General features: G+C 35.0%; 1 protein-coding gene across 1 annotated transcript; it reads left to right on the top strand.

The window, feature by feature from the left end:
* Positions 1-4,784: 4,784 nt before the first annotated feature.
* Positions 4,785-14,725, top strand: LOC125652401 (uncharacterized). The gene is made up of 7 exons (XM_048881589.2): positions 4,785-4,880; positions 5,542-5,599; positions 6,178-6,349; positions 7,583-7,736; positions 8,419-8,627; positions 9,438-9,586; positions 14,550-14,725. The coding sequence occupies exons 1-7, from the start codon at positions 4,844-4,846 to the stop codon at positions 14,695-14,697; spliced, it is 927 nt and encodes a 308-aa protein (XP_048737546.1). The 5' UTR covers positions 4,785-4,843; the 3' UTR covers positions 14,698-14,725.
* Positions 14,726-27,319: the final 12,594 nt, after the last annotated feature.

Below are 27,319 nucleotides of genomic sequence, written 5' to 3'. Positions count from 1 at the left end.
TAGGTATAAATTACCTCTTTCCTGAGTGTCAAAATATGGTATGCATTTGTAGAAGAAAATGGAATGGCATAAACCTGTAATTTTGACCTTGAGATCAAAGGTCAAGGTCATAAAGAGGTCATGAATGTACATGACACATAGTCTCATGGTGATACACCCATGTCTTATGGTATGGCTATGTCAAAACCCTATAATCAATATTGACCCCGAGGTCAAAGTTCAAGGTCATATAGAGGTCATGAAGGTACTCAACACATCGTCTCATGGTGATACATACATGTGTCAAATATGATATGCCTATGTCAAAGAACAAAGAAGTTATGGCCTGGACACGAATCCATTGTAAAAAAAAAACCTTTAATTTTGACCTTGAGGTCAAGGTCATGAAGGTACTTGACACATCGTCTTATAGTGATCTACCTGTGTGCCAAATATGGTATGCCTAAGTCAAAGAATAAAGTTATGGCCCGACACAAATCTGCACAGACAGACGGACGGACGGTGATTCCTATATACCCCCAGAACTTCGTTCGGGGGGGGGGGGGGGGGGGGGGTATATCATAAACTTCAAGGAAATACCCGTTTAGACGTTATGACTGGTAATGTTTGCATTTTTTTTCCTGGAAATAACCATGAGTATTTTCATCATTTTATATCTTTTCAAATCTCCTAATAAATGTTGATTTTCTGTCCAAGAACATCTGATACTATGACTTTACATGAATATCTTGAACATGATATAGTGTAGAGTCAAGTTTGTTCACCTCATGACCCTCAGACTATTAATGGACCCCCAAGAGATCGGAGCAACATAGAAATGAGTCCAACACAGAAATTTATAGAGTTGCATTCAATATAAAATACATAATGATCTGTACTTAAACATTCATAGACATGGGCTTGCCAATGCCATCCACATACAATAACGAAAACAAACGTTTGCTTGCAAACCAATTTAATTTTCTGTTTCAAAAAACCCCAGAAGTACATCTTCACCTCAAATTCTGAATATTGAGTTACCTTTAAATATTTCTAGTAATCTGTTGCATACATGTTCTTCTTTATAAAGAAGAATAAACTATACTTTCATTTGATGGGAATGCACATGTAAATTTCAGGGTTTTTTTTTAAAATATTGTAATTGCTGCTCATGGTTTTAGATAGCAGTTGACAAAGTACTAAAATAAATTCATTATAGGAAAATTAATGATAAAACAGTATATGGTATGTACACGTTATGAGAAAAAATAGCCAGAAAAAAAAATCCTTCAACAAGTAGTCTCGAAATCTTTGTCAAAGATGAATAGCAAATCAAACAAGTAAGCAGACTAAATTAACACATTTTCTTCAAATCATTTGTTGATCAAATCTAAAAAAAAAAATTATCTTCTAGTTGTAAAATAGTAATGAATAACAATGATACATTAGATAAAGAAATCTGTTTGAAAGAACTTGATTGGTTCAAAGATATTATTTACCATGGTGTGAATACTTTAAGCAGACCCAAACCCATAGGAGCCAACAATGGTACTTATGATAATTTCCTCGAAGTGAGAATAATTTTGCAACTTTTCAGTATCAGCAAAAATAACAGAAGGTAAACACGTGTTGACCTTTGGCAAGCTTGACTTCTTGTGATCAAACTCAATCACAATGTATGGGATGTTCTCTGGTTAGCCCACAACCTCTGTGATTTTACATGTACCCTTTGAATACAGGGGCAAAAGAAAAAGATACTTATACAATTGTTTAAAATGAAAATTGGGATTCTAAATCAGTCCAGTCATCTATATTGATACTTACAACAACGTTCTCTGATCAAACTACTTCAGCACGACTTTTAGCGCCAACCGGTTAATGTTGATTGTGCTAGACACCCAAGTAGTCCCGAGCGTTAACTGGTCCTCCTATATGATTCTATAGTCTGTTTCCCAAAAGATACGATGTAGCGCGCGCCCTCTGTCGTCATAATGGTAGAACAATTTACAAATGTTGAATTGAGCAAATGCAAATGTCGAACTAACATCGGACGGATTACCAAAACACATTTACCACAACTCGCATAGGCTTAACAAACTACAATGTGCAAATGCTCAACTACGGATGACGAAGACCCAATTTCAAATTTACATTAAATAAATAATGCATTTACTTGTTACGCATCTACAAAAACATATATTCCATTTACATCTTACGCAATTCAAATGACGAATATAACGTTATGCACTACAAATGTCAAGATAACGATTAACATTTTTCTATTTACATTGAACCGATGGCGCATTTAGGAACAACAAATACATAATTACAAAGATAGAATATTGAACCCTTTGGCTTTCCATACTTATTAACTACAAAGTTTCACAAAATTCTGTTGAGCGGTCTGAGAGGAGTTACGCTAACAAGAACAGGACAGACGGACTCGAAATTCAATCAAATTATTGAACCAGAATTTCCTGGGAATATGCACATCTACACTGTGTGTCCTTACCATATAACTACAAAGTTTCACGAAATTCTGTTGCGCTGACAAGAACAGAACAGATATACTCGAAATTCAAGTTCAGAAAGGGCATAACAGTAGATAGTGTCTGTATACACCCACCTGTTTATGAGTCAATTATGCAAATGAGTCAGTAAGTAATGACCACTTGTTTGCCCGATACCCCACCCTCCCCCGATTTATCAGTAAATTATGTTAATAATTGATTAAATATTGTTTAACGTCCCTCTCGAGAACATTTCACTCATATGATGAGGTCACCATTGCCGGTGAAGGGCTGCAAAATTTAGGCCTATGCTCGGCGCTTATGGCCTTTGAGCAGGGAGGGATCTTTATCGTGCCACACCTTCTATAACACGGTACCTCGGTTTTTGCGGTCTCATCCGAAGGACCGCCCCATTTAGTCGCCTTTTACGACAAGCAAGGGGTACTGAAGACCTATTCTAACCCGGATCCCTACGTTGAGCAGATCAATATAGAATCCATTAAGATAATGATATATGATGATTGAAGGGAGATATCACGAATGAATGAGTACTGAATATAAAGATTTGTGAATATTAACAGATTGTATGTGTACTTGTACGAATGAGTGAATATACTATCTTTATATGATATTTCATCATATAGGGGAATGAAAAAAGGTTAATTCCCTCCCCCCGGAGACCGGGGATTCCGGGAACCTGGATCTCGGGGGCCCTTGGACTTTTTAAAAGAGTCTTACGCAGTCTAAACGTACAATCTGCACCAATTATTTCATGTCTGTAAATGCACGACATACCAAACTATTAAACTCATTACTTACGTATCAAATTTTGACATGATTTACTTCTAGAAGTTAAAATTTTTTTTATAAAAGAATGAATTTCTGTAAAGTTTGTTTTCAGGTAGAGCAAATGTTATAAAGTGACACAAGATAAAGGACTTGAGAATGTTGTGCATATTGATAGTTATTTATGTGTCCTCCCGAATGACACTTATGAATTGTATATTTTGTTTCCCTATATTGTATTATATGCACACCTTGCCATGAACAAAAAAAGGATGTTTGTAAAAATTATTGTAAAATTTTCTCTACACCATGTAGTTATTGATTTATGAGAATACAGAAAGTATAAATCTATTATTATTTGCTGATTTCACAACTTCAAGATCCTTAAAACCTAATGTCTGAATTTCCGTGAACAGAAATGCGTTCGCTGAATTTGATAAGGGACACAATGTTAATAAGTAGAACTACATTTAATATAATATCTTCTACTTTGTCCGCATTTACGCCAGTGTCAGGCAGGACATAATGCAAAGAGTTTTCACAGCTCAAGGGAGGACACGATTACGTTTTGGTTTCTATACAAAAGACGACAGACTGCCTATCCTGGCCAATGTAAATTCCTTCCAATTGACTTCAAACTGGCTTGCTTTTTAATCTATAAACCGGGCCTTGATGTTTAATGTCCGTATTGACGACATACTGAATTTTGTTTAGTTGATATTACATATATAGTCATCTACTCCCATGGTTAACTGGGTTAAAATAAGTCCTCATTACCCCTTGCTTGTCGTAAGAGGCGACTAAATGGGGCGGTCCATCGCATAAGACAGCAAAAACCAAGGTCCCGTGTCACAGAAGGTGTGACACGTTAAAGAACCCTTCCTGCTCAATGATCGTAAGTGCTGAGCATAGGCTTAAATTTTGCAGTCGTTCATCGGCAATTCTCGAGCGGGATGTTAATCAATATACAACCAACCAACCTAGTCATCTAAGTGATATCCCTTAAATAATACCAGTTGTGGTAGCACAGTGGTAATTTTCGTTCGTTACGTAACCGGGATGCCACGGCTTCAAGCCCCGGTTCATGGGCTGCGTCAAAAAAGGTAGTGAATGCGGCAGATGTTGGCACGTTAAAGAGCACTCGCTGTTACGGCCCTGAGCGCTGAGCATAAGTGTAGATTTGTGGTACTTCACCTACAGCTGGTGACGTAGCAATATGAGTGAAAGATTCTCAACGGGACGTACCGGTAAAACAACCAACTAGCCCACCAACCAACCATATCCAGCCGTTTACGCAAGCAAGGTCTATTTTACACCAGACTGAAATTACTTATCACTGACCTCTGGTGGTGCATGAGGTCACATGTCACAATAATTTTGAATTATTTTATTATTTGTAAATGTCCTCAATATTTAACCACAGTAGATACAAATCGTACCTCATCCAGTTATTGAAAGCGTTGCAAACTTATTTGTGACCCTCTTATCTAGATTACACCTACCTACATATGTAAGATATAAAACAGATCGACATATCAGTATTATTATAGCGTTCCTCCGTTACCGCAATGAGACAGATCTTCCTTGGGTTTCTGTGTTTCTGTGGTAAGCAAGTATGAAATCATATAACTTTATTTTAATACGCCCGTCATTAGACGGGACGTATTATGTTATGGCGCTGTCCGGCTGGCTGGTCGTCCGTCCGTCCCGGGTCATGTTTTCCGGACTTTTTTCCGTAACGGATGCATGTACAACTTTGGTGACAATACCTCCCTCAAGAATTGTAAAAGTGAGTTTGCATTTCAGGTGGATTGGTTCATCCTTGACCTACTTTAGGGCTATAAGTAGGTCAAACAGTTTTCCGGACTTTGTTTCGTTACAGATATTGCCCTGGAATTTACACATAAGCTTCCTTTCAGAGGAATACAAGTTCAGTTTGCATTTCAGCTGGATAGGTCCATCCGTCCGTGACCTACATTAGGACTAAAAGTAGGTCAAATAGTTTTCCGGGCTGTTTTTGATTATGGATACAGATATTGCCCTGATAGTTATTCAAAGGCTTCCTCTTGGAGGAAGACAGGTACAGTTAACATTTCAGCTGGGTTGGCGCACTACGACCTACAGTACTCTAAGGGTAGATGTAGGTCAAACAGGTTGAACTTCACTGTTCGACGGGCGTATATTGTACCGTTTGCGGTACTCTTGTTGATCTAATGGTACAATCTTTACTTGTCCCTGTTTAAACAAACTCTATGTTCTATATTAGTCACATACGGTTTGCCGCCATTGACGCCAGAACAGGAGGAACTGGTGAGGCAGCACGGGTAAGTTGTGAAAAAAATTAAAATCCTATCGGCTTATACCGTAACCCCTCTATTCATGTAAAACGAACAATTAATTTTCAAAAATTTACTGAAATACAAAACAAACCAGCTTCATATAAAATCAATAGACTCCGTTGGAAAACCAACGATCATCGATGCAAAACCAACAGTCGTTAACTGCATTGACGCTAGATGGCGTGCAGAAAAGGCAGACGTTATTTGAATTAACGCTAGATGGCGCGGGAGTCTATCTACGTATTTAATCCTTTTATATGCGCAAATATTTTGAAACGGAATTCCTTTGAAATTGCCAATCATGTCGAAATCTCAGAATGCCAACATTTATTTACCATTTCCGCCGCCTAGACCCCTACATCCTGTATTCGGATCCATTGGATAATTATACCGGTTCAAACATTTGATATTTGGACATAGGAAATTTGTATATAGTCTAGATTTTTACAGATATTATTGTAGAAATGAACAAATCATGCAGTCTATGAACATGCTTTTTTGGGGTTGTTGTTGTTGTTTTTGGTTGTTATACTTACATAATTAGAAGGCATGAAATTTTCCAGAATTAAAGTCCTGTCCTTGTCCAGCAATAACACCTCTAGTTACCACGGCAAGCGCGTGTCTTTAAAATACAAATACGTGGGCACGAATGGTAACATACAGAACACGAGGTACGGAGGGGACTGGCTGACTGTGGAGGCTACTTCATCGGTCAGTGAGAGAGGACACTACCTGGTGAGGAAGACCACAGCTTAGATCGATTGATTGTATATTGTTTAACGTCCCTGTCATGTGGTGACGTCACCACTGTCAGTAAAGGACTGCAAAATTTACGTCTATGCTAGGAGGTTACGGCCTTTGAGCAGGGAGGAATCTTTATCGTGTCACACCTGCTGTGACACGGAACCTGAGTTTTTGCAGTCTTATCCTAAGGACCGCCCCATTTAGTCGCCTCTTACGACAAGCAAGGGGTACTGAGGACCTATTCTAACCCAGATCCCCACGGGATGCCACAGTTTAGAAATCAAAATGTGTCAAAATGTCTAGAAATCTTTACAAAGTTCGATGACATGATTCCTATCACTTGTAAGTCATACACGGTCAGCCTTTTCTCGGATATTATAAATTTTTGTCAAATCATTTTAAATGCATTTGTGAAGATAAATGAAGAAAGAAAAACAACATTTGTATTGCAAAAAAAAAACAAAAAACAAAACAAAAAAACCCCACAAAAAACAAAAAAAAAAACCCAACTAATATTAATGTTATCAAAGTGTCTGGCTCCCTTACAACCCACGGTATTAAGCAAGAATTATCGACTAATTAGTTACGACATCTTTGGCTTTAAGCCAATGATATTCCTCTACTTATAAAATAAACCAAAAGTTTTTGACTCGTATTCACAATTTCAAGATGAAAGGTGAAAATAACGAACAGTGATCAATCTCGTAAGGTGTATTTTCTTCTTTTTCTGTTTATTTCAAAGTGCCTCTTTAATGTGAACACCTATAATTTTCAGGCGACCCTGACCGAGAAAAGTGTTTCTTCAACATTGCTTTAATATCAATATTTCCAGACGGCCCTGATAGAGAATAGTGTTTCTTTAACATTGATATTCTCATTTTCTGGCGGTCCTGACAGAGAAAAGTGTTTCTTTAACATTGATATTATAATTTCAAGACGGCCCTGAGAGAGGATATATAGTGTATCTTTGATAGAGACAGACAACCCTTATAAAGACCATCGTATAAGATTCTTTGTTTTGTCGAGGAGGCCCCGATAGAGGATAGTGTATCTTTAACGGTCCTGATACATATAGAGTCCAGTGTATATCTTTATTATGAATGTTTTTCATTTCCTTGGCGGCCCTAGAGTCTAGTGCATATCTTTAATATGAATGTTTTTCATTTCCTAGACGGCCATAGAGTCTAGTGTATATCTTTAATATGAATTTTTTTTATTTCCTAGGCGGCCCTAATAGCAGCCAGAATGACCAAACACATGCCGTCCACCATTTTTAGTTCGTTAGTCAGGAGCGCCAAAGTCGCGGTCTTTGCTCACGGTCAAGACATTACCATCTTCCCGGAATATGCTGCTGAGAGGGACAGACCGGGGTGTACCAGTAATTCATTTGACAATGTTTTTCTTCAAATACAAACATATTTCAGTCCGAGTTGTTAAGTTTTCCGACTCTGATATGGCTTCAGCCTAAACATAAACATAACCAAACAAATCTTTATACCAAATTTTCGAGGACGGCATCGCAAAGTCTTCATATCTGACTCGATATAAAAGACATCAGATAGTCCTCCACATCTGCTTCGTACATTGGGCTCACGGTGGGTGTGACCGGTCGACAGATGATATTTACTCCTCCTGGGCACCTGATGCCACCTCTGGTGTATCCAGGGGTCCGTGTTTGTCTGATGCCACCTCTGGTGTATCCAGGGGTCCGTGTTTGTCTGATCCCACCTCTGGTGTATCCAGGGGTCCGTGTTTGTCTGATGCCACCTCTGGTGTATCCAGGGGTCCGTGTTTGTCTGATGCCACCTCTGGTATATCAAGGGTCCGTGTTTGTCTGATGCCACCTCTGGTGTATCCAGGGGTCCGTGTTTGTCTGATACCACCTCTGGTGTGTCCAGGGGTCCGTGTTTGTCTGATGCCACCTCTGGTGTGTCCAGGGGTCCGTGTTTGCACAACGCTCTATTTTGTATTACTTGTGGAGTCTCCAGCTTTCCATTACGACAATATTCAACATTGATCTATTCCATGCCTATACGATTCTAGCGATCTTTTATTCTTAGATAACTGTGGTGGTTCCTGTGCTGCGACGTGTACCTTTGATGGCCGAAAGTACAGCACCCTATCCGGCGTGGGTGGAAACACTTGTTGTGTACTGGAGGATAACCTCTTGTGCAATGGGCGGGACCCATATTACCATCAAAACAACATCCTCGTACACGAATTCGCTCACACAATCCACAGTCACTTACCCTCATCAATCAAAACTCAGGTAATACTACTACTGCGAACTACACAAACTTTATTATTATACCTCATATAAAGAATCACTAGTAAAACAAAATCTGATTGGTCGAGAAGGTCACGTGACCGTCGTGTTTGCCCTGCAACAAAATTTCGTGTTCCACCCCTTCGAATGACGCAGACAACAACATGCATGCAGCCTCGTGCATTTCCATAAATTTAACGTCAAGTTAAACGAATTTTATTGTGACGTCACAATGAGTTGGAGTCATTGTACTTTGATAGTTCGTAAGGCACAAAACATGCGGGTCTCTGATATACAATTAAATTGCTTGGTTTTGGTCGATAGAAAAAACAAGCAAGTAAATCAGCATTCATAAAGAATGGAAATACAAAAACTGGTTATCATATCACTGTAACTCATTGTTTTTACATTCTAATACGTTGACAGCGCGGTGTTACTGTTAAGGCAATCTCAACTACATACAATGTATAGCTGAGCGGACTCCAATTTCAAATACATTTTTGTAGTCTTGCTTTGTTTCGGTATAATAAACAATTTATTGCATGAATGTTCGGGGATATAAATATTTATTCACCCAAGAAAAATCATATTCCCCTCGGGCGTTGCCCTCGGAGAATAGGATTTTTCTTGGGTGAATAAATCTTCATATCTCATTCACTATCATGCAATAAATGTATAGTATTGTTTCAGATGCGTATTCAATGGATGTCTTTTAGTAGTACTACAAAAATATAACTAAGCATGGGAAATTTTGAGAGAACTTTGAGTAGAAATTCAACCGAATATAGAAGAGCGATATTAAAAATATTGTAGATCACAGAGGCTTACAATAATGCCCGTTCTCATGGCATCTGGTCTGCGAGTTCCTACGCCATGTCTAATGAACAAGAATACTGGGCGGAGGGGACGGGCTCCTTCTTCATGGTGGACAAACAGGCGACCTCTACTGGTGGCATGAACACGTGAGTGATGTTAACTGGGCATATATCGGATAGTATTGATAAAATGAAATCCCATGTCCCTTTAAACACTTCCTTCACATGCCTGAGTACCCTTGATATGTATCAGAGAGAAAGGTTATCCAATGCCAGTGATTAGATGTGATTAAAGGCATATTATTCTGCTTTCCGTTGCTATTGATATGCATAATAGTTCATCTAGATTGTCATCAAATTAAGTTAAAAAATTCTTAGCAATATAAAAATTTGACGTCTGTACTTGAGTTGATTTGGGATAGTTAAGCACTCCGATATTTCACAAACACGCTATTTGAAATGCAATCCACAGGTGCATCCTATAACATTCGTAAAGCAACATTTTGAAATTAAAAAAAAAACTCCACAATTTTGAAGTTGAAAACCCCCACCTCAATTCGAAATACATGTGTTAAATACTTCAAGAAGAAAAATGTCTCCCCAATTATACTTTACAACCGGCGGTCATTTTCAAACATCTATAGATGAGTGGTATGATTGGATCACACAGGCGTTTGGAAATGATATACGGTCGTGACGTAGCACTGTATGCAAGACAGCTTTTTTTTTTCTTTTTCTCAGAAGATTCTATTTATTTTGAACGAATCTAATTATTGCATTGACTTATTTTTCATGGATCAGTTTGGTTTCTCTTTTTTAAAGTTTAAGGTCACAGGGTTTACGAAGATGTTTGATCCAGGAAGTAGGTTCCTTTTAGGGATTCGCTAACTATTTAGGGCTGAGAATCGCGTGATTTCGTCGGTAGCTTCCTGATAGGAATTCGCTAACTATTCAAGGGTGCGAATCACGTGATTTTGCGAAAATGACCACTACTCCTTAGAGTAGGACACTGAAGCAAAAGGCTTTCTGCATACCACACCTTTATATATTTCAATACTAAAGCCTATCATATACATGTAATGACAGTTATAAGAAAGACGATCATATTGATCATTAGGCAATTAATGTGGGTTTTTTCATCAGACTTTTAAAGAATCCTCTCACCAGAGGTTCGAGACTTCTTAACTCTACGGATTTGTTTCATGGTCTTCTGCACAAAAGTTTTTGTCATGATTCCCTTCGTGTGATAGGCAGTACAAAATGGGTTAACATAAACGGATTCCTACTTGAGTTTTCACCATCAAACTAGTCTTCCACCATGAATACAAAGTTTGATTCAGTGCTTCACGATATCGTCATAGGACTATATGTAAGATATGAAGTCTGATTCAATACTTCAAGACAAATTCATAGGATTACATGTAACTTGCAAGATTGGAAGTTTGATTCAGTGCTTCAAGACACGGTCATAGGACTAACGGCAGGATACGGTTACTGTTTGTAGATGACGGATGTCAAGTCCTATAACTAAAATTAAACTCTATATCAGGGAAGAATTTCCGTTCCCCAATTATCTTAAAAATATACCTCGATATTTGTAGTTTGACATCCCCTTAACTTGAGCGTTTGTCATGTTTTGAATAAAGAAATAAATCAAATATAATTTTTAGATTTAGCCCTAAATATCTCTGATCAATGAAATGTCGACAGGTGTGATAATAAAAACATTGAATACATTTTTGAACTTAAAGGTCAAAATTATACTAACCAATCTGTATGTAGGTATTTAAGGAATTACAGAACTGCTTTTGGTGTTAGTTTCATGTTGATAACAGTACATATATACTTTAATTTAATTTCAAAATGTGTAACTGGGAGGACAGTTTATTGGCCTATAATCGTCATTATTTTCTAAATGTCCTCACCATGTGTAATGTAATAAATTATTAAGAGATGTAAGTATATACAAATGTATATTACATTGTGTAACAGTTTAATCATATATGCAATATGATGCATATTACATCAACAAATAAACGCTGGTAAGAATATGCAAGTATGAAAAATGACAAAAGTCCTGGACCAGATGGCTTGACAGCTGAATTTTTCAAATTTTTTGGTCTGATCTAGGTCACTTTATTACAAGAGCAATTAATAACTCATATGAAGTGGGCGAGTTTTCAAATATCAATAAGCTGGGAATAATTACATGTATCCCCAAACCAGAAAATGATATTAGACAGTACTTAAAAAACTGGCGTCCAATCACTCTACTATCAGTACTATACATAATTGCATCTGGCTGTATTGCTGAAAGAATAAAAATATTTCTCAATAAAATTATAGACAAAGATCAAACAGGATTTTTGAAAGGCAGATTTATTGGAGAGAATATACGCTTTCTCTATGATATTATGAAGTACAAAAATATTCCAGGACTTCTAATGCTAATTGATTTCGAAAAAGCCTTTGACACAATATCATGGGACTTCATTTTCCAGGCATTGAATTTCTTTAACTTTGGCAGTTCAATTAAGAACTGGATCAAATGTTTTTACAATAATATATCATGTGTAATCCAAAATGTTATCACTTCAAAATAGTTCCATCCTCAAAGAGGCTGTAGGCAAGGAGACCCAATCTCACCATATCTATTATTACTTTGCGCAGAAATCCTTGGCATTCTAATTCGAAATGATAAAGAAATTAAAGGTATAGTAATCGATGGGGGAAGAATATAAAATTTCACAATACGCAGATGATACGTCTTTAAGGTGTGATGGCTCACCTACATCTCTAGATGCTATACTAAGAGTTCTAGATAGATACGCACACATTTCAGGGTTAAGAATCAATGTCAGTAAAACCAAGTTGATTTGTTAGGTAGTAAAAAGTTTTCAAAAGATGTTTATCATCACTCAAGATGGAAATTTGAATGGAACCAAACCTCATTTGAACTCTTAGGAATAAAATTCTTTATAAACCTTGACGAAATGATAAACATGAATTACAACAAAAAGCTAGAAAACATACACAAAATACTTGTCCAATGGAAAGCAAGAAAATTAATCCCGATTGGCAAAATTGCTGTCATCAAAACACAAATTGTGCCAAAAATGAATCATTTGATATTAACTCTACCTAACCCTTCTGATGAATTTATTAAGAAATTTGAAAAAATAACTATTTGAATTTCTCTGGGATGGTAAAAAAGAGAAAATAAAAAGGAACACAATTATACAGGATTACAAAGATGGTGGTTTAAAAATGATAGATTGCACCAACTTTATTATTGCACTTAAATCTAGTTGGATCAGAAGATTAATCACAACTCATAATTGTAAGTGGAAAATGTTTGAAACTAAGTTTGGAATTTCAATTCTAGGCGTTCTGAACTTTGGCTCAAATTACTTAGAGTTGTTAAAACACAAAACAAGTAATAAATTTTGGATCGATACTCTGCAAAGCTGGATTGATATAAGTAATGCAGACAAATATAATCGTCAAAATATTGCATGTGATCATCTGTGGTATAACCCAGATCTAAACATTGATAAATTACAAATTCCCTGTAAAGAGTTTTTAAAGGATACATGTAATATAATACACATTGGTGACCTATGTAATATGGACAATTCATTTATGTCATTTACAGAATTTAAAGAGATGTCTACAGGAAAAGTAAACTTCCTCCAGTTTTCAGGTCTTGTTACAGCAATAAAGAAATATATACAACAGAACAATAAGATTATTTTAAAAGATTACAATATCAGATATCCCTCTACTATTGAACTAATATTCACATCTAAGAAAGGTTGCCAAGCTATGTATAATGTCCTTATCTCAAAGGGAAAAAAATATCCAATTTCTGAAAATAAATGGATTGAAAATGGAATCAACTTTAGCAGAAAAGAATGGAATACTATTTATATGCTTCCTTTTAAAACAACTGCAGAAACAAAATTGCAGTGGTTTCAATTTATTTGCTACAAACTACTACCTGAATATATGTGGTATCAAAGACTCTACACTATCCTCTTACTGCAATCAATTGCTAGAGACATTAGATCATTTGTTTTCAGAATGTTATTTAATAAAAGATCATTGGTTTGAGGTAGAACATTGGTTAAAGTTTACATTAGATATTGTTATAAACACAAGCAGAAATTCAATTTTGTTTGGTAAATTGAATAATGTTAAATTACACCGTCTGGAAAATCTTATAATTCTAATAATTAAATACTATATTTATACAAACAAGTTCACCCCTTCAACGAGGTTGAGCTTTGAGACTCTAAAAACAGAATGTAATTAGACGATTATATGTTGAAAAATTTGTTTTACTGAAAAATTGTAAGTACAACGAATTTAACAAATGTTTGAAAAATGCTATACAAAAAATTGAACATTCATCATAACCTATGAAAAGCCCTGTTTCTCTCTATGTGTTACATCTCTTTATTATATGACTTTCTTCCTTCCTTTCAAACTCTTATCTCTAACCTGTCTTTTCTATCCAAAAAAAAACCCGCCCAAACTTTCATATATATATATATATATTTATTTATAAATATATATATATATATATATTTATATATATTCTATTATGTGTATATGTATGTATGTGCATGAGTCTGTGTATATGTATGCGTATATGTGTACATGTATGTATATGTTATTGTTTGCTTTTGTAAAAATATTGTGAATATGAAGGTTAATAAAAAAAAATTAAAAAAGAATATGCAAGTATTCATTTACCAAATGCATCCCCAACATATATCTTTTGATAGCTATAATTGTAACATCATACCGGTATATGTGCTATACATGTACAACTCTTCACTTTCCACAAGTGTTATTCCAAAATGTTCCCATGAGCTAAAGGATTTATCTAAAGGATAGTTAACGTGATAAAACGAATGTCCCCATCACATTACTGTTGATAGTTAATCATCAACAGGCGTGGCCACACGAACACCCCACAACATTACTGATGATAGTTGTGGCCACATGAATCTCCTCCAACTCATTAACGGTGGTAGCTATTTATCACCAAGTGAGGCCATGCGAGCACTCCATCACATTAATGTTGACCATTATTTATCACCAGGTGTGGCCACACCCACTGCCAGACGGAGCAGGAAGCTCGTTACTACATCTACCAGAAGGACTCCAAGCTGTACTACGCTCTCTCTTACGTCTATCTCAATTACCAGTACACGGTTCCCTCCCAACTTGCCACGTGTGTCACCAGCTAAAATTAAACATACGTCACGTGATCTTCAATCTTGTTGTATTCAAATGATTATTTTCACCCGAAAAACGTATGAAAGGCGAAGATAACAAACAGTGATCAATCTCATAACTCCTATAAGGAATGCAAAATAGAGAGTTGGGCAAACACGGACATCTGGATATACCAGAGATGGGGTCGAGTGCCTAGGAGTAAGCATCCCCTGTCGACTGGTCACATCCTCTGTGAGCCCTTTATCTTGATTAGATAAATTAGGAGTTATCCGTATTCAAAATCAGTGTGCCATGAACAGCCCAACAATCGGTATGAAATATGTCAGACAGTATTGCACCGATTGGCAAACTATATCGGTAGCCTGCTTCGATTTAAAAAACTCTTGCGCATCGAATCAGTTGAGATATATACACACCATATGCAGGTAATAATGGAATATTGCTACATAGATATGGGAAGTTGACGATGGTGAAACTGAAATCATCCCGTTTGTCATAAAGTTGAGTTGTTAATTTGCCGTCAATCATTCTTTTGAAATTACTTATCATTCAGCATCGAAAGGTACATAAAACTATGAAAAAAGAAACCTGTGTCATTTAGAAAAAGGAGAGACCACGTCCATTTCATACTTTTATAGCCAAAAGTTTACTACCAAATATCATTATCATTTACAATATCGTTGTTTATTTTATTTACTTTCGTTTCTATCCCTTGTCAAGAAACGTGTTTATATATCTATTGCAATGGTTTTACCAATGCAGTAGTTTTACCAATTAAATGTTCTTTAATTTCTATTCGGTCTTTAAGCTAAACAATTTATCATTATAACATGATAAAACAAAGTACGTATGTATTATGCGGCGTAGGAATACGTATTGCATATCGTTTCTGTATATCACTTAAGCTTAACGGAACATGGATACAAAAACAACTTTATTCATGTAAATGGCAGAAAATCTGTTGAAATATAAAAAGTTTATTTTCAATGATGTTTTTTCTTCTTCGGTGCCCCCCCCCCCCCCCCCCCCCCAGTTTTTAAGAACCTTTCCACTCCCTAAAAGGTAATGGAGCTGAGACGCCGAAGAGGCTGAGGTCCATTGATTGTAATGAATCGAGAAATACGAGCGATGATATTGACCTACTTTAAAACCCACTACCAGTTTAAAAGCAATAATTTACTGATATTTTATTGTAAATACAATTAGATATCATATATATATATATATATATATATATATATATATATATATATAATACTAGTATTGAATTTTGTCATCTAAAACATCTATTAATTTTTCCAGTGGTTGCCCTCAGTAGGATATAGTTTCAAATCTACGTTCAAATCTCATCTAAGCCTTTCTATTTTGATTTGAAATATATGATGTCATTTTGCTAAAACTTAAAAGCTCCACAGCGACAGAGAGGTATTAAGAGAAATTCGTACATAAAAATGATGCGATTGAGGTCAATAGTAAATTACTAATTAAGTGTTGTTGTAAGGTATTACTTCAGGTTCTCCATCAACTTACCATATTTATAAAGCAATATCCCATTATCTTCAGTGTTTGGTGTTTATGTCTCTCAACTGATTCTAAATTCTAGAACATGCTCTCCGTATGATATTTTTTTTTAATGGGGCAGGCTACTGACACATGAAATAGGTAGTAATAACACATCAGAGAAAACTGATATGGATGGATAATGGGGAATATGTACAATCATGATATTGTGAAATTGAAAAGTTTTTAAATTTAACTGATTTAGTGGGGGAAATGCAGTTTTAGTGGACAGTAAGATGAAAACGAATTAAAACCATTGCTAGATTCGAACACACGAACTACAGATCAACAGTCGACATGTAAACCTACTGAGCTACCCAGCTAGGTGATTATGTTAAAAGGAATATAAATGTAGTGCTGATATTGACGAAGTTCAAACAGAAGAGGGCCATTACGATGATGCATTATTCCCCCTTAATGTTACGGGGGCTTTAACAGTCAACCTTTCGCTTAATCTACGGTTGTTATAATGATCGAATTTGCAACACAAGCTATCACTGGGTCGAATGTGTGCAGGGTTCCGTGTTGCCCTTCTCTTAATTTTGTATGTTTTATCGGGAAGTTTGTTCACTGTTCGCTTTTTCACAGGTTTATTCTCCATTCCAGAAAAATAATGTAGTGCTCACTCAAACAAAATAATGATGATACAGATGGAATTTTATTTGTTCGCTGTAGGTTAGCTGTCAGTTAAACTTAATTATTGTGTGTGTGTGTGTGTGTGTGTGTGTGTGTGTGTGTGTGTGTGTGTGTGTGTGTGTGTGTGTGTGTGTGTGCGTGCGTGCGTGCGCGCGCAACAGGGTACAGCTATTCAAACATGAATGTGTATTAAGTAAAGTTTTCAAATGCGTGGAAGTATTTCGGAATTAAACGGTAAATGAATTTGCATAAATAGTGGTGTGTCATTGTGCTTTTTTGTCTACTCATTAAACGAATACATATAATTCGTGCATAATAAACCTGGTAAATGAAGTAGATTTATTTAATGATAATTCATAATATTAAGATAGAAGAACTATGCAAGAATAAATATTAATTGTGCTAGAATATCAACCACCTTTAACAAGTTCTACAGAACTATCATTCAAATCACCTAAGTTGATTAATCCATTTAATGAACGATTTAATGGCGCATTCTTTCATGGAATGCATCTATATATATGGCGACGTGTGACAGTGTCTAGTATTACAAGTAAACAAAGGGCACAGGTAATCTGAAACAATATACTATCTTTTTATGTGTCAAAATTCGTCATGGAAATGCTAAACATATATATATTATTTCAGGTTTTTTTTCGAAACAATTGATAGGCGAGACCCACAAAGATTTCTTGATATTCACAAATAATTATACATATTATCTTTTCTATTTACTTTATTAGTTATTTATAATTGAAGAAAGGTAATCTATAGTTCTTTTAATTTTTGGACTAATACAACTCCTATTTATTCAAAATTTATAACGTGATATATATCATTTTCCTCAAACATACACCATCATAAAACTGACCGAAAATGACATAAATAGACCCAAATAAATAAAATAGAGTCAACATTTTATTGCAAAAATCGAAAAGGTATTGGATAACAACATAGACCAGCCTCAGCCTAAAATAGAAGGAATTTAGATAACATTAGTACATGTTAATTGATTTAAATAAGTCTTACATTTATGAATATTATATAAATGCAGTATATTTGAATTGTATCATAACTTCAATTAAATGCAAGTAATTCATTATAATAATAATAATAATAAATTCTTTTATTTAGACAGGATAGCACAATTAGTGCAAATGACTAGTTTACATTGTGGTCCTGTATAAAACATATTCACAGACAGATAAATGAGAGAATAGAAACATAGATAACATAATATAAAATATATACATAAAATACACACACGATATCACTGAGGGGAAAATAAACATATATATATATATACATATATACACATACATACATACATATATATATATATATATATATATATATATATATATATACATACACACACATATACATCACATCTATATATCACTCATTTGAGAAATAATGCTGCAAATATGCTGATTTAAAAGATGTAATAGAACCACAGCTTCTGACAGACTTGGGCAACTGATTCCATAAAATTGTGGAGGATGCCTTAAAAGACCGTTTATAATATTCAGTTCGAACTTTTGGTAAATATAAAATGCCACTATCGCTACTTCTTGTTGTTCTGGAACTAACTTGGCTGACAAAATTAAAAACGTTCATATATTCTGGTGTCATGTTATTAAGCACCTTAAAAGCAAGCACTAGTTTTCTATATACAAAATAATCATGAACAGGCATCCATTTAAGAACACTAAAAATATCAGCTGTAGAAGTCTGAGTTACTTTCACCTTCAATATAATTCTGGCTGCCCTTTTCTGTAACTTAAAAAGTCTGTCAATAAAAACCCTGTTTTTGGCTGAGCACCAAACTGTGCAACAATAGTCACGTGTGAAATTAATTAGTTTTTGATTTGTTTAATGAAATGTTCATTTAAGACTACCTAAAGTATAGGATTTTCGATGAGATTAAATATCTTGCCGTTCATAACAAATCTAGAATATCTTGCAACGAACCCAGTTTGATCACGCTCGGGCACGTGTCATGAAGCGGGTCAACGCCGCCGCCCAAACTGACTTGCCCATCCGCCGGTAGATCGAGACCGAGGATGGAATCTGCTTCTGGATCGAAAACCTGTTTTGGACAAACAAGGATTCAGATAAGTATTGAATTAGCAGAGACCGGAAGTGACGCAGAAAATGATGGTCAATATCACATTGTACAAAATCTTTAAGTCTATGAATTCTATTTGCTAACAAAGATCCATGTATTTGTTATTGGAGTATCATACTTGCTCTTTAAGGTAGAGATTGATAATAAAATAAAAATAACCATTGATTGTTTTTTATTTTGATATATGTTTACAATGAAGCTTTGATATAAAACATATTAAAAAATCAAGGTAGGTAAACGACCTCATTTTTGAGAAATATGGCAATTTTAATGACACCTTCTTCAGTCTTTGTAAGGCGTAAAAAGTGAAGAAAACTAAGTAGAGAGCAATATACAAGAAGAGCTATAACATTTTCATTGTAAAAAGGATCATAACTTGTCACAATTTGTTTTGAAAGAACCTTTCATGTAATTGTATATTACACATCAATTTCAAGTTCAGCAATTATTATAAGCATTCAACAGGATTACTTCAACCAAGTTGCATTGGCTAATTACCTTGAAATAGTGCACAATATTTGCACAAAGTGTCATACATTTGCTCCAGCTGTAAAAACAATTACCCATCAAATTTCTTATTTTATTTCATTAAGTAGTTAGTCAATTAGTATGTTGAATTCAATAAAAAAAATAATACACCATAATGGGGTTCAATATGAAACTAGCAACAAATTTCTAACCCCATCCCTTTTAAACAAAATACACAATTTCTTAAGAATTAAAAGGTATTGTACAGAATCCATCCAAACAGTCTTGCTAAAATTCCATGATTCTTTGCATTTTTAAACTTTTACAAATGAGGGAATGTGATACAGAAGTGTGTATATTGAATTTTAACTATGCTTTCTTGTAGTTGGCCTTTGTGCACTTAAATGAGAATACATAAAATCATACATCACCATATTTGATACTTTAAATTAGAGTTTTATCACAAAAATTCACACAATTAAAAAATAGTTCTATTTGTTTTTGTTGAAAACAAACACCGACTAAAAAATGTCCCCAACTCCCAAAGTGAAAGTACTCTAAATTACACCCCACCCCCTTTAATGTATTGCATGGTATGGAGGAGAAAGCATGAGAAGGAACACAGATTTTATGAACTGCACTTTGTGCATTGAGGAAAAAGATGGAGAAAAGATTCAACATCGATGTGACTAATGTCATTGTTGTATAATGTATACGATACAAAAATAATCACTGTTATGCTGAAGTACCAGTAGGAAAGTGAGTATACCCTTGTACATGAAAATAAGAGGCTCATAGGCCTTATTGGTCACCTGAGTTTTAGTCAAAAGTATCAATCACTAGTCCAAAGGGCTTTGAAACCTTTAAAAAAATCCTGTTGTGAATACCTCAGCTAAATTCTAATTTTAAGCAACAGTACAGAAAAGAAGATTATGTTCCTAAAACTTAAATGCCCCCCACCCACCCCTAAATGTGCCTACTAGTATACTGATGAAAGACTTAACATGAAGACCCCGTCCTACAATCAGAAACTCTCTCTCGTAGATAATGAAATTAACAATTTTGGTAGAGGCCTTAATTTCCTGCTCTACATGACTATATGTATTATAGATTTACAGTTGTAAAGAAGATTTTTGAAAATTGGTCAGATTTGTGACTGACAGACAGAATATGCAAAATCAATAATGTTTCAGATAGATGGACAGACAGACAGAGAAAAGCTCACATAAACTTTTAATTCAGGTGAGCAAACATTTTATCTTACAGGTATTTCCTCAATTTTCAGTATATATTAAAAAAAAAAAACAAGCATCATTTACAAAGCAGAATATCTAAATACAAGCTTTGATAAGTCTGTTCCTCCTTAATTGCCTTAGCTGTATTCTTTTTCTAACATATAGGTGAATTATTTTCAGTTGATTATAAAATGGAAACATGTATGTATATACTGTATCTTTCTGACAGGCACATCATGGTGACAATAAAAATACATGTTACTACAATAGGTTATAGGGTTTCGAGTACAGGGAGATAACTCATGTTGTAAAATACTGTGATTTTATTCATTCCTTCTTTCTAGTTGATCATGATACACTAATTGGGCTTATTGTAATCATTTGTAGGCAGAGAATTGCTTTGGCAATGTTTTTACTGCAATATTAAGGAGTGGGATAACTTTTCTTCAGAACTGGATGAAGGTACATGCATTTGATGAAACTTGACATCTTGCCATAAAGAATCGATATAAAAAACATAAAAGTTCTACCCTAGATAGTTCAGAAGATGTTGATTAGGTAGTGTGTGAAGGTCAATGTTTCCTTATCCGATCAGTTAATTACCTTTAAAAGCAACCGTCTGCATTTTGAGTTATTTCTTTTCTGTCAGAGATTTCTTTTATCCTTGGCCGTTGTCTTCTTCTTTGTTATTCTCCTAGGAGATAATAATGCATCTTTATTGATCTGTAAATACAATATGTCGAGGTGCAAATATGGAATTCATTACACAGACATTCAGAGTTCATTAAACTCCTGTAAGTTAATCACATGTACTACACAAAAAAGACATCTTAGAATTGAATATGAGCAACAACAATATAGTAAACACGAAGAATACACTTGCAATATGAAAGCCTTAGCAATAAACATTCGAGTTATGGCCAAGGGTAAAGATTTTGCAGACATAAAAGACAGAGGCCAAAAAAAAAATTATATGCCCCTGAGTCTCAAATAACTGGGGCATCAATACAATTTCAGTATAACAATTGAAGTTTGTTTTTTAATTATATCATTAATATGGTTTGGAAGAGCTAGGACAAGAGTCAAAACCTTAATCTATTAATGTAAATGATAATAAAGATTGTTTACATACCAGGGTGACTGCTATACTGCCACCCAGACCTTCTGGTTTGCCACCCAGCATCAAAACTGCACTCTAGCTCATGTTGTTGAACAGCTTCATACTCCGAAGCTAATGCAGAACTGCAAGATTCTGAAGCTTGTCTATGAAAGGATGGGTGGATTTCTTTCTCCTTTTTCTTTATTGTACTTGGATCTATTGGTAAAATGTTATAAACATTAAAAAGTTCACAACATGGGACGGACCCATTCCAGTATGAACCATACCTATAGGAGTAAATAAAGATCATATAGATTGATTAGACTTAAAACGAACATTGTAGAATCATCAAAATGATTTTGATTAGAGACTTCTCTTCAAAGAATATATTTATGTGAAAAATTCAAATCTCGGCTTTAGCAATGATAGAATATCAAGTACCCTAAAACTTGGCACATATTGTTAAAAAAAAATATAAAAAGGCATAGCAAAGTAAGAGTGCAAACTAATCTCTAAATTAGTGTTGGTCTAAATTCAACTCTTCAATTACATATGGACCTGTCTAAATTATTATCATCTTTATGTCGAAATATAGCAAACAAACAAAAAAATTAAAAACTAAAACTCCTGATGATTCTCCAGGAGAATTCGTACCCAAATTTCTGGCTACGAGTTCTCCTGATACCATACAAAACTATTGAAGGAATTAAATGTATACTTCTCCGTTTTAGTTTGAAAGGTAACCTACAATATGTATACTTAAAAGTAAGCCAATACTTATCTTATGTTACAAAAGAAATCAACTCAGTCCAATGCGCAGTAGAAGCCTTACTCAATCCGACTAAAAAATATTTACGAAACAAAAATATAAATATAATCCACCGAAGAATAAATAGATATATAAGAAAGGAATCATATTAGATTAGAATAGTATATATACTAGCGGGGGGAAAAAGAAAATGTGCATTATGAAATTTAGTATAATTTTTCTATATTTATATCTATAAAATCTAAACAATCGATAAAGATGATGTTTTTTAACAATATCGGATAGTACCCGACTCAGATGCATGGACTTTTTCATGGTTAGTGAACACATGTTGTTTATTAAAGTGTTCGTACGCACGAGTTTTACTGGCGAATACTGTTTGGAATAAGAAGTGTATAAGGTTTGTTTGGACACTATTCGTTAAGGAAAGCACTTTAGTTTTGACAAAATTGACCCTTCTGTCATGCCACGACTCAGCGAAAACCAACGTAATCGTGATGTTGGGATGCTTCAAGCTGGAGTGGCACAAAATATCGTAGCAAGACACTTTGGAGTTCATCGGAACACCATTCACTCATTATAGAGACGTTTCCAACAATCTGGTAACACTTGGGATCGACCACGTTCTGAGCGTCCTCGTGTGACGTCGCGTCGACAGGACAACCACATTAGAGTTGTGCACCTGAGAAATCGTTTCCAGATAGCAAGTTTGACTGCTCGTAGCATTCCTGGACTTCGACCAATCAGTCCAAGAACTGTGCTAATCGTCTGCGCGAACACAACATCAGACCAAGACGTCCAGTGGTGCGCCCAATACTGCTCCAACGTCATCGTATCACTAGACTAGCGTGTTGCAGACGACATCTGCAATTCAGAATACAAGACTGGGCCAATATTCTGTTCACTAATGAATCCAGATTTCATTTGGATAGCAGTGACGGCCGTTGTAGAATGTATCGTCGCGTTGGGGAGCGGTACCAGGATGATTGTGTTGTGCAACGTCGACAATTCGGTGGAGGTAGCGTTATGGTGTGGGTGGAATAACATTGACTGATTTAGGCCAGGTTTTAACCAACATCTGGAACAACATCCCTCAAGCATTTCTGAACACTTTAGTCGCATCAATGAGGCTCTGTTGTCAAACATACGTGAATACAAATGGTGGTCACACGAGTTATTAACTTTGTTAATACAAGTTCGAATACCAGTGTCTTTCGAGTGTGCTGAAATTGACGTTATTCGACGTTAACATTAATGGATTATGAAATGTTGTAACGAATACATTTGTTAACAGTATTACAAAAAATAAACTTTGTTCATTGTTATGTTGTATTATTTTTTCATAGATTAAATAATGCACAGTTTCTTTTTTCCGCTAGTATTTTTAGGAACGTTAAGATACTAGGAAAGATAACTCCAATTAAGAGAAATGATTTGCAATGGATTTAATAAAATATATTTTTCCAGTCTTTATTAGCTCTTCTAAGCCGAAGGCTCAAAGAGCTAATCATATGGTCATATGTCTGGCGTGCGTCAACTTTTTGGAAAAAGGGCTATATCTCTTTTTGCAAATTTGTCACAGGATATCCTTAGCCCAAGGGCTTTCATTTGTACTAAAACTAGGGTTGTGACCCTTTAACAAGGGGAGATAATTAGGAAAATGCAAACAAAAGTAGTGGTTGCTAAAAAAATATTCTTCTCAAGAACCACTGAGCAAATTATCCCCAAACTTATGCATAAGGATGAGGATCGGTTGTAGATAAAAAATTGTTCAAGGCATCATCCTGGGGCAAAGGGTGTGGTCTCAAGGTCACTTCAAAGTTGACCTTAAATTTTGTTTTGTTAAAACTTTGATATTTTGCTTAGTATAAGGACTAGGATCATCAAATTTTGCCAGTTGATGCATCTTAGGACCTAATATTATGTTGTCTCAAAAGTAGGTCATGGTGACCTACTTTTTGAATTTCGCAGGTACATTGTAATTATTAAATGGATTTTGATGCATATTTTGAGCCTATGATCATCAAAAATTATCAGTTGATGGATCATGGGACCTTGAACTGCGTCATGTGAAAAGTATGTCACCATGACCTACTTTCTGAATTTTATGGCTAATCATTTATGAATACATTTTAGGTTGTTATTTCAGATACCGAGAGGTTTAGAATCATCAAACCTTGTAAGTGGATGCGTCTAGAGGCCTCAAAACATATTTATAAAAAAAAAAGTAGGTCACAGTGACCTACTTTTTGAATTTTGCAGATATTCAAATATCACATTTTCAATTTTAGATGCATATTTTGGACACTATGAAAGCTAGGATCATCAAACTTTGTCAGTTGATGCATCTTGAGTCTTCATAGTTTGTTGACCAAAAAGTAGATCACCGTGACCTACTTTTAGAATTTGACGAGTATATTTTAATATTTCAGATACTATTTGACTTACAATTATCAAACTTTGTCAGTTGATGCATGTTGAGTCTTCAGAGTGTGTTGACTAAAAAGTAGGTCACTGTGACATATTTTTGGATTTTGACGGCTATATTTGAATATTTCAGATACTATTTGACTTACAATCATCAAACTTTGTCAGTTGATGGGTCTTGAGTCTTCAGAGTGTGTCGACCAAAAAGTAGATCACTGTGACCTACTTTTGGAATTTGACGTTTATATCTGAATATTTCAGATACTATTTGACTTTAATTATCAAACTTTGTCAGTTGATGCATCTTGAGTCTTTGGAGTGTGTCGACCAAAAAGTAGGTCACTGTGGCCTTCTTTTGGAATTTGACGGCTATATTTGAATACTATTTGACTTGTCAGTTGATGCATCTTGAGTCTTCAGTGTGTCGACCAAAAGTAGGTCACCGTGACCTAGTTTTGGACAGTTACATTTAAATTTTCAGGTACTATTTGACTTAACATCATCAAACTTTGTTAATTGATTAATCCTGGTTAGTGAGAATTTTTGCCTGTTCTACAATGTATCAGAAGAGCGATTCTAGGCCCATGGGCCTCTTGTTATTACTAAAACGGATATCTGTGATGACGTTCTCTGGTATTCATGCTAAATGATATATCTGTACTAACATCCAATGGAGAAACATCAACACATTGAAATGTCTCAAAACTTACCTATAGACTTTCAAGAAAATGGTTTTCATGCATTTCGTATAAATAATTCATATTTGATTTACATTGTGAAGAAACCTCATGGTATATATTTTTTTCTTTACAGGTATACTGTACCCGAATAGAGAACTGGGACAATTGAACATTATTTAAACATTGATTACGGAAGAATCGGGCCTGACGATCACAAATGCAAGGTGAAGATAACGAACAATGATCAATCTCATAACTCCTACAAGCAATACAAATCTAAAACACCTCTCGTCCTTAAACTTTATAAGAGTTTTTAGACAAATTTAGGTCTTATCAAAAAGTAAGTCTGACCGTGCCTATTACTCTTGTTAACAATAGTTTTAAATATTCAGTCATTGTTTGCCGAATTTTGATCACAGTTTACGACGTTAAACCAAATTAACTGACAAATATTAGTGCAAGATTATCTCTTAAGCCCACGGAGTTGAAGAAAAAGTACGCTTTTCGAATCAGTTGGATTGCTATATGGCATTTGTAATGTAATTCCAAACACATTAGAATAAATTTTGTTGTTTCCACGTTTAACGAGTGCACTAATCTAGAAGAAAATTGCTTAGTTCCAAATTAGTACGGTAGTTTCTAATAACAGGAAATATGACGGAGACGTTTTAAATCACTTTTACGTTGGGGCAAATGAAAACCATTAAGGGAGTACGTGCGTTAGGACCCAGAGTAGACTAAGATCAAGATTAAAAACAAGCTTATTTGTCCCAAGCTTTACAATGGAGGGACTTCACAAGCTCTGATAAAACTATACATGAAGTCAGGATCAGTTGGCAAAAGTCAAGGTCACCAATAAAATGTTTCTTTGGGTCGCAAAGAAGAAACAGAACTATTTAAACATATTTTAATAGGATCATCCATCCAAGCCTTTACTCTACTGTTGAATTAACAACCTTGGTGATCTTAAACATTGTTGGTAAATTACTAAATTCTTCCATTAACTATTCCAGAAAATGTGCAGGGTCATTACATTGCAGAGGAGCTAATATATAATTGAGTTTTCCTGAAAAGTCCCTTTTTTGCGTTTACCCGCACTGATATACATGTGGTTTAAAATTGATTATTTGAGTTTAATTCGAAGAGGTAATTTACCTTGTGGTTGACTGATCAATATGTATACATTTCTTTTCAGTTGCTAGATAAATTAAAACCTTCATTTATCAAGTGATAGATTAAAGCATAAAGTATGTACTTGGGTATAACAACTCGGTGCAGATTACAATTTTTTGTAAGTGTCTTACGCAGTCTAAACGTACAATCTGCACAAAGTTATTTCATGTCTGTAAATGCACGACATACCAAACTATTAAACTCATTACTTACGTATCAAATTTTGACATGATTTAAATCTAAAAGTTAAACAAATCAAAAGAATGAATTTCTGTAAAGTTTGTTTTTAGGTAGAGCAAATGTTATAAAGTGACACAAGATAAAGGAATTGAGAATTTTGTGCATATTGATAGTTATTTATACAAAAGTGTGTCCTCCCGAATGACACTTATGAATTGTATATTTTGTTTCCCTATGTTTTATTATATGCACACCTTGCCATGAACAAAAAAAAA

Source organism: Ostrea edulis, chromosome 5 (assembly GCF_947568905.1).
Source record: "Ostrea edulis chromosome 5, xbOstEdul1.1, whole genome shotgun sequence".
Classification (NCBI taxonomy): Eukaryota; Metazoa; Mollusca; class Bivalvia; order Ostreida; family Ostreidae; genus Ostrea; species Ostrea edulis.
Note: the sequence above shows the minus strand (reverse complement) of the source record. Positions and strands in the feature narration are given on the sequence as shown.

What these genes read in the sequence shown, in the direction of transcription:
- LOC125652401 (XM_048881589.2), top strand. Translation starts at nt 4,844, where the DNA reads ATGAGACAGATCTTCCTTGGGTTTCTGTGTTTCTGTG. An exon ending in GAACTGGTGAGGCAGCACGG is followed by an intron (nt 5,600 to 6,177) that starts GTAAGTTGTGAA and finishes GAAATTTTCCAG; the next exon opens with AATTAAAGTCCTGTCCTTGT. An exon ending in TCTACTGGTGGCATGAACAC is followed by an intron (nt 9,587 to 14,549) that starts GTGAGTGATGTT and finishes ATTTATCACCAG; the next exon opens with GTGTGGCCACACCCACTGCC.